This window comes from Prinia subflava, chromosome 8 (assembly GCF_021018805.1).
Source record: "Prinia subflava isolate CZ2003 ecotype Zambia chromosome 8, Cam_Psub_1.2, whole genome shotgun sequence".
Lineage (NCBI taxonomy): Eukaryota > Metazoa > Chordata > Aves > Passeriformes > Cisticolidae > Prinia > Prinia subflava.
This window is the reverse complement of record NC_086254.1, coordinates 7,491,624-7,500,369: the sequence shown is the minus strand read 5'-3', so window position 1 is coordinate 7,500,369 and position 8,746 is coordinate 7,491,624. Positions and strand designations below refer to the sequence as shown.

Genomic DNA, 8,746 nt, shown 5'->3' with positions numbered 1-8,746 from the left:
TAAAGGCAGGACACCTTGCTCTGCAAAAATCCCTTTGCAATCCATAAAACGATGAAAGTGTCCATCTCCAACAGCAGATTCCTGTCAATTCCTGTTTAACTTTTCATGTACACATCTGCTTCCCAGCTCTGGCATTTCCTGTTGGAGACACAAGCCCCAAGTCTAGCACATAAAACTGATTTTCAGGGGAACCCTCAGTCATATGACTCCTTCATCTCATGGCATTCCAGGATCCTCTGCACAAGAGATCCGATGATGCAAACTCATTGGAAACTGTGTGAGCCAAGCATGGTACAGCATCAGAAGGGCACCGAGGAAAGAGAGAATAAATTGGCTTCTCTTTCTTAGGGCTCATCTGTTCTGCACAATCATTAGGAGAGGAACAAGCAGGAAACGGGGGTTATCCATCAAAAAGATACCCCAGATAAAATTAAACTGGAAAAGCCAAAAGACCTTGGTCATCAGGATGTTCTTAAACCAAAAGGGGGAAGGAATGTCAAGAGAGAATGTGGCTGTCTTGGAAGTGATCACCATTATATAGCTTTAAGTCCTCAGTCTACAAATGAATTGCCCTGGATTTACCCACAGTAACTGAGCTCATTTCCCTTTTTAGCTGATGAAAGCCCAGTTGTCTGGAACTCCAGCAGGCCAATTGTAAAAGCAGCATGTGGCAAAGGCTGATGAGTCACCAGCTCATTTGATCAGCAGCCAGTAACAACAAACCCTTCACATTTCCTTGGGCCAGCCCAGGAGAGCCCTGACTTCCACATCCCTGAGTGAGCAAACACGCAGGTTGGGGGAACTCGCCTGCCTCCTCCTTCTCTTCCTCCTCCCTTTCCTCCTCCTCCTCATCTCTGCCCTGTGCCAGTGCTGTGGTTACTCAGGAGCTGTGGCTTTTGCCTCACCACACTCCACAGTGCATCCAACCATGGAGCAGGAATGTGATTTTCTCCTGAAGATTGGCAGCAAATGGTCCCCCATGAAGTGGAAAGATGGAGCAGCTCAGTCCTTGCAGATTCCTCGCAGAAGGAGGGAGGGATGACCCCGCAGCAGGGAAGTTAAAACTGCTAATATTGTTTGGCAGCACTTCACAAGATCAAATCACCACTCGGTTTTCCAGTGGAGCACTTCCAAGGAATCCCACTGGTGATGAAAGTTCCTAGGTAGACAAAAATATCTGATGTCCAGACTGTAGAGCAGTCACAGCAGAATAGAGTCTTTAAAGAGAAGTAGCTCTGGGAATTCTGCTCGGGAATGTCCTGTACTGGCCATCAGCATGAAACAGGCACCAGGTTTAGCATCCTCCCCAGTCATGAGTGTGGCTTCAGCTTTCTACAGGATTTGCTGCCTCTGAGCTCCTGCCGAGGTGATCACAGGGATTTCATCCGGTTTCCAGCTCTCCCAGGTGATTTTTCTCCCTGCCAGCTTCCCTGGGTGGGTACCCAGCAGGTGGCATCCACGTCCAACACTTGTGCTGGAGCCTCACCCTCCTGAGGGCTTCTCTTCTGCTTTATTGATCCCAGGATCTCTTTCTTCATTAATGCCTATTTTTCATTTGAATTTATTTTGAAATTTCACAATATTCACTGGTTTAGTGCTTCTTTAACTATTCTTATTCCTTCCCAAGGATAAAGTTCACTCATCATTTCTCTGTGTTCAGTGCCACAGCATGTGAACCTTTATATAAGGATTGTCAGAAAATAGATTTACGAAAAAATTACGAAAAAATTACTTGAAATCTGTCCATTTCACCAGTGAGAAATACGTTAGGTCTAGCCTGGGAGAAATCAGGGCACATCACATCTCCATACTGCTTATACTTGGGAAAAATAGGTTTTGTGGGAGGGAACAGGAGTTCAAGCAGCATTCCCTGACAGCCTTGCTTTCCAGGCCAGTTATTTGCAAAGGGGAGGCACTGGATTTGGGTGATACAGTCATCCTCCAACAATGGAAATATTGCAAAATATGTAGCACCACATATTAAGAAAGGATTAGAAGTGGGGAACCACAAGGAGTAGGAAGACAGGATCAGCCTAAGAGCAGAGCCTCAGGCACTATTGCAGGATTATAGCCACGTTACAGCTTTTGTTTGCTTGACAAAACCATAGATACCATCCTGGGTTTCCACACGTCTGTGCAGATCCTGCCATGTCCCTGACTCTAGGAGCAACCATCAGCCCTCACAACTCTGCTGAGCACAAATCAAGATCTCATCTGCCAGTGAAAGTGTGGAGGATTAGGAATTCTGCTCCCTGCTCCTGCAGGCACTGAGGAGATCCAAGCAGAACCCAAACTGCTGGGAAGTTTGGAGTTGGAGGTTAAGAGACCCAATGGAAAAAAAACTTCTGCTCAATCTCTATCATGTTCTAAATCTTCTCTGCTCAGGTTTCTAAGGCTTGGATTACACCCAGGAATAGACTGGTGCTTATTAATTAATTCCTTTGAGGCTCTTCAGAGTCATATTTAACAACAGTCTTATTCTGGGTTTGTTGGTGCAGCGTTGCCATAAGGACGACAAGCAAGAACTGCTGATGTGGATTACTGACTCTAGCCCATGGTCTGTCTAATCCAGCCTGGGCAGTGCAGATCCAAGTCCCTCAAATGTGAGGGTTGGATCCTTTGCTGTGGAGGGTTATGGAGTTCTTTCCTCTCTGAAGGAGTTCCTCCCAGTCTGAGTCATTAGTGACTGCTTCTGGAACAGGAGGTTTACATCCCTCCAAAACGTAATGGAAAGGTGGAGAACACAACCCACAAAACTCCAGACCTCAGTAATTAGACACCCACAAGATTAATTACACCCTGTATGAAAAGAAAAGTGTAAAAAGCCATTGCGAAAGTTATTCTTACCTGGTCTAAACAGCTACCTTTCAGTGCCTCAGGCCAGGTAACACCTTGATTTTCTAGTCCCTCTTCCTTCAGTAGATCCCAAGCCCATTGCAAGAGAGAACTCTGCCATTGCTCCAGATGAACCTCAGCTCACCTCACAGCCTCTCATGGACCTGCTGGGACAGAATCTGATCCAAGTCCCAGTTGGTGCTGGGCCTCACATCGTACAAATCCCCCCCAGAACAGCTGTTGTCTGACAATCTTTTCCCTTACTGTCACTTCTACATTAAAATAAATACTCTAAACTCCACTCTTTCCTTCTATACATCCTCACTTACTCCAAACATCTCCTGCTTCTCCAGAGTGTCAATCAGTGACCACAGGGAGCACGGACTTCCCTCCACTTTCCTGCCTTTGGCTCACATTGTGTTGGGAGCACACGAGCCATTTCCCAGTCCATTCCTTTGGATCCCTCTCAATTTCAACTCAGCTTAATTCCAAACCACAAAGATCACTTTACTCCTAGGAAGAGCATTTGGATTGAAGTTTGTACTGAATCATAAGCCAGCATTTAGGTGAATTCTGCAAGGACAGGATAGTTTTCTAGAAGGGGGACTGAGAACTCTTTCTTCAAGGGACTTTTGTACACATAGACTTTTTAAACTGAGAATGATTCCCTGTTGGTTTTAAGGGTAAACCCATAAACACTGAAAGAATTTCATTAAGAAACACTGAAAGATGACCCTTGTTTGCAACAGCCCCACAAATAACCAGTGCTGTGTGCTCCTCTGCTGTGTGTGCAGGCAGCAGCCCCGGAGCAGGAGCCCTCCCTGCCCACTGAACTGGGACACGGTGTCCACAAGCCAAGAAGACACCAAGGACACATCCCAGGCTCCTCCTGCTCATGAAATGCACTTTATGGCCCTGCTGAGCCCATTCCTGATGAGTGATGTGCCTGCAGGGACACTGGCAGCAGCAAAAACACGTTTGAAGGCTGCCAGGACCCCGTGCTTTGCAACCACGTCACCATCACCCTCCTGAGGTGCAAACTGCAATCTCAGACAGATTTCCACAGAGCCAAGTGCTTCAGCTGTGCCCTGGACACACAGCCCAGGGGACAGGGGGGACAGACCCCCTTGCTCTGTGCTGGGGCATGCCCAGGGCTGAGCTAAGCACAAAAGCAGCCTGGTGGTACACACTGGTGAGCAGGACAGTGTCTGCTCTCTCCTCTGCCAACTCGCAGTTCAAAGTCTGAATCAGTGTATTTTCTAATTTTCCACTCAAAGGAGGATATGGCAACGGAGCTTTGGGCAGAAAGGGACAAAACGGGGTCTACTTCTGCTCTAGGATAATCTAGGATAAAATCCCTGTGGCTTGAAACAATGCTGTAAACACCCAGAAAGCTGGAAAAAAAGGTATTCTTTTTGGCTGAAAGTCTTTATGGCTAATGCAGGAATTCTCTCATTAGTTACTCATTGCCTCAGCAAGTCCCATAAAACAGCCAGCAGAGCCCAGCAAATACTTCAGTGTTGTGGGAGCTCAGAAATCCAGGAACTGAACGAGGCCTTGAACCCATTTTATGGACTCACTTCCCACTGAACAACCATAAAATATTAAAATTCTGACCCTATAAATAAGGAGGCAAAAGAACTGTGCATTTCCCAGCAGAAGCAGCCCCTCCAGAGACTCTTCCCAAGGTAAGTCCAGTGCTACCTGATCCAGAGATGGGTTCCCCTGACTGACAGCTGATCAGAGACAACAAACTCATGTAATGGAGATTAGAGATATAAAACCCCCTTGAATCTGCTCTGAACTGGAAAATGCCCTGCAACAACGGCCTCAGTTTATTCCCTGGTGACCCTGTCCCACTGTGAGGGCTCTCCCCGGGGTGTCTGATGGCAGCAGGGATTAACCCCTGCGAGCCCTGGGCTTGACCCTCTCTCCAACAGAGCCAGCTCTGCTCTGAGATGGTGCAGAGACGCAGCCTCACCGTCCCCTACGGAGCCGTCCTTGCTGTTTCCTTCTTGGCACATGTGGCCACAGGTAAGCAATGGAAAAAAATCCACCCTGGCTTTGTCCAAACCTCATCACACCAATTATTGAAACTGCCTGGGGCTGGGTGATGTGTCACAGCAGCATCCCAGCTTTTGAGTGTTCTGGAGGTCATTCCCAGAGGATTGTTTGAAAATTGGCCTCTGATTTGAGAGCAGCAGAGATGGGAATGGGGAAACGTCAGTGCTTTCCAGCAGGGATGATGAAGCCACAGTTTCCAAACCTGCTCTAAGCAGTGAGAAGTGTGACAGATTTGGCCACTTGGGAACACCTTCAGACAGGGACCTTCAGACTCCTTTATATTCACAGGACCTTAATACTTTTATATTCTGAGCTATATTTTTAATTCATTATTCTATGGCCCAAGCTGCATAGCGAGTTTCATCCCATTACAATAATTTATTTCCCATACTGGTTGTTCATTTAGTACGTCCTGAGGTTTGTACCTTTGACAAACTGCAGCTCTGCAACAGCCAGGATTCAGCTGAGGGGCTGATTAACTCATTTATACTCCCAAGGGCATCCTGCTCCAACTGAAAAACAGAGTATCAAACACTGAGCACACTGGTGCTGCAGCAGTGATTGGTGGCAGGAGGGATGGGGATGATCTTTAGCTGGTTGTCACATGGCCACTCCTGGATTCAGACATTTTGTGGTCACAGGTCAGGCCTTGGTGTTCTGGCAGTCAGCTGCAAAAGCCTGATTTTTATTTTATATAACTGTGGAGGGGGCTTTGAGATGAAGACAGTTTTTTCTTGTCTCAAAAACTAACATTCCAGCTAAAAACAGCTGTTAGATTGAAACCTGAAAGTCTCATCCCTCCTCCAAGGTTGAGGCCTGGAGAAGTGAGCAGGGCAGCTTTTGTGGGAGGCTTAGGATACTTAACTGTCCTTGTCCTCCTCCTTCTGCAGGTTTGGAGCTGTCTGTAAATAACCATGCTGCTGACTTCACGCTGTCCACACAGCTTGGCCCTGCCATCTCCCTCTCGTGCCTGGTACACAACAGCAGCCAGGCTGAGGAGCTGCTGTGGTACCGTGGAGATGGGCAGGTGGGGCTGAAAGAGGGGAACAAAGTGAACATCAGCAACATCTGCATATCCCCGGTCAACGAGTCCGACAACGGGGTCACCTTCACGTGCAAGCTGGCCCGGGACAAGTCTGTGCAGGTGTCTGTGATCCTGGATGTCCAGTGTGAGTGGCTGTGGTGGATTCCTGTGGGGAATGGCTGGGGTGGGATGGAGCTGTGGGCCGAGCAGCTCTGTCTGGGCGGTGTTTTGCACACTTGTACGTTGTCTTCACTGAGAAAAAATGCGTTTAGGAGGAGATAACTCACATGATAAGACACTCCCTTCCCACAGTGGTGCTTATGGCCTGATCTAAGGCTCTGACTCTTTTATAGGAGTGGGTGGGCCCTTAGGAATGATACTCTGGATATGTCCTTGCCTCCACCTAGATTATTTCCCAAGAATACAAGTCAGGGCAGAGGAAATATTGGAGTGACAGTCTCTGCCACTGACTGCCCTCCTCATTCCCAAGGATCAGGAAAGGCTGCACTACTGTGATGTGCTAGACCACTGAACAAGGAGCACGAGGGATGTGTGAAGGGAACTTATTTTGTGTTAAATGTGGGCATTCTACGAGGTTGGAGCAAGGTGGGGCCAGTCTCCTCTTCTGAGTAACAAGTGACAAGAGGAAATAGCCTCAAGTTGTGCTGGAGGAGACTTAGATTGGGTTTTAAGGAAAATTCCTATACTGAAAGGGTCATCAAGTCCTGGCACAGGCTGCCCAGGGCAGCAGTGGAGTCACTATCCCTGCAGGGATTTAAAAGATGTGTAGATGTGGCACATGGGGACATGGTTTTGTGATGGCTCTGGCAGTGCTGGGTTAACAGCTGGACTGCATTTGAGAAGGCTTTTCCCACGTATATGGTTCTGTGATTCTACGAGCAGCATTATTAATGCCCTGCTGAACTGCATTCCTGTGAACAGTTCCTCCCCAGCTGAGCGGAGAGGAGACCCTCCACGTGGAAGAAGGCAAAGATGCTACTCTGACCTGCAACTCCAAATCCAACCCTCAAGCCCAAACCTCCTGGTATAAGAACAACCACAACCTGACCCTGCAGCAAGGTCGCCACGAGCTGTACCAGACCAGTGAGGTCATCCGGCTCTCCATCAGGAAAGTGCAGAAGTCTGACAACGGGACCTACACCTGCATGGTGCAATCACCCCTGGGAAATGGGATGAGGGATTTCCACCTCGTAGTTGAAGGTAACAAGGCTGCTGCTGAATAATAAGCTTTACTCTCTGTTCTCTTGTATAATGACAACAATCCATTTATATTGCAAAGTGCAAGTGGAGTGTGGTAAATTCCCTGCATGGATTTCTGAGGGCACAGCAACAGCAAGGAGCTCTCTCTGCACCTGTGCCTGGGACCATAGCACCAGGAAGGGCCTCTCCTGCTCTACCTGTTCAAAAGCATTTGCCAAGTGTGACCTGGGGCAGGCTCATCCCACTGCTGCTCTTCCCACGCTGACAGGGCACACTCAAGCGTGGTTTAAAGCACCTCAGGTCTTACTTGAAGCATCTTACTCTGACTACAGGATTCTGTCATGCCCAAGGAGCTCCTTAAGGCAAGAGAAGTTGTGCTCCAGAGGTGACTACAGGGGCTGGGTGCTCAGGGCTCAGACAGGTGACACAAAATCACCTCTGTCCAGACCCCTTTCATTTCTCTGCTCCTGGCACAGGGAGGGAATCAGTGTTACCTGTGTCAGTGGTACCTCTGGACAGCCTTATTTCTGAGAATAACAGTGCCTGGGGAGATCTTCTTCAGGAAGTGATGTTTCAGTTCTTCTTCAGTTCACAAAAATACAGGCTCAGCACCCTTCTCTCCAGGAGATGAACCCACAGAGTCAGCCTGCAGACAGCAGAGAGAGCAACAGTTAACTCAGCAGTGACAGCTGTGGGAAAAGAAATGTCCTTTCACAGTCCTGTGAAATGTTCTGGGTTATGTGACTGCACTGATTTCTCACATAGCCAACCTCTTCTTTCCTGACAGATAAAAAACCTGTTTTTCCCACGGAGGCTGTTATTGCTGCTGTTGTGGTGGTTACACTCACAATACTTTTTGGAATTGTGGCTCGAAAAGACAAATTTTTTAAGGTATGGAAAGCTCTAGTTTCATAGGAAAAAAATAGTATTGCTTGCTTCAGTGCCCTGTGTTTTTTTCTGTCTTTTCTATTTTATTTCATAATGTTGCTTTTCACTGTTAGAAAACTGCTACAAACTACCTCCTGCTTTAGAATTACCAGTAGATAAATCAAGTATTAGATGTTTCATGTGGAAGGCACTATTACTTGCAACATTTGTAACAGTATCCCCACAGCCAGGAAACGTGAAGGATAACAGGACTGTTTTTTTCTTTTCAGTGCTTCAAGAAACCAAGAGAAACATCTCTGTAAGTATTTGACTTCTTATTCACGCTTTTCCCAAATCAATTCGTTCTTTACAATTGGCAGAACCTGAAAAAGTTCACTCAGCATGATAAACCCACCCAGCTCTTGCTCTGGCTGGTGAACATCAGCCCACACCTCCTGTCCCAGCAGAGAGAGGTCCCTGGGAACATGAGAGGACACACACAAATCCTGCCCCTCCCTGGCCATCCCAGGGCTCTGGTACCCCTGTGTGTAACCACTGGAAGAGCAAAAAACCCTAATGTCATATCCTCAGCCTTCTGACAGCTTTCTGCAGCTGAACACAGCCCAGATGAGTTCAGCTTACTTGTGGTTTTGTTTTTTCCTAGGAGGTGATTTTTCGTTTCTTCTGTTCATTTTGCTGCAGGTAAAGGACATCCAGAAAACATCATTTCTAATG

General features: G+C 47.5%; 1 protein-coding gene across 2 annotated transcripts; it reads left to right on the top strand.

Annotated features, from left to right (window-relative positions):
- The first annotated feature begins 4,049 nt into the window (after positions 1-4,049).
- TMIGD1 (transmembrane and immunoglobulin domain containing 1) lies at positions 4,050-8,334 on the top strand. 2 transcript variants are annotated; one of them, XM_063404945.1, is made up of 6 exons: positions 4,050-4,523; positions 4,776-4,869; positions 5,790-6,068; positions 6,866-7,144; positions 7,932-8,035; positions 8,302-8,334. In XM_063404945.1, the coding sequence occupies exons 2-6, from the start codon at positions 4,794-4,796 to the stop codon at positions 8,332-8,334; spliced, it is 771 nt and encodes a 256-aa protein (XP_063261015.1). In that variant the 5' UTR covers positions 4,050-4,523; positions 4,776-4,793. The 2 variants fall into 2 exon arrangements, with proteins under 2 accessions (XP_063261015.1, XP_063261016.1); XM_063404946.1 differs by lacking the exon at positions 4,050-4,523 and having other exon boundaries at positions 4,764-4,869.
- Positions 8,335-8,746: the final 412 nt, after the last annotated feature.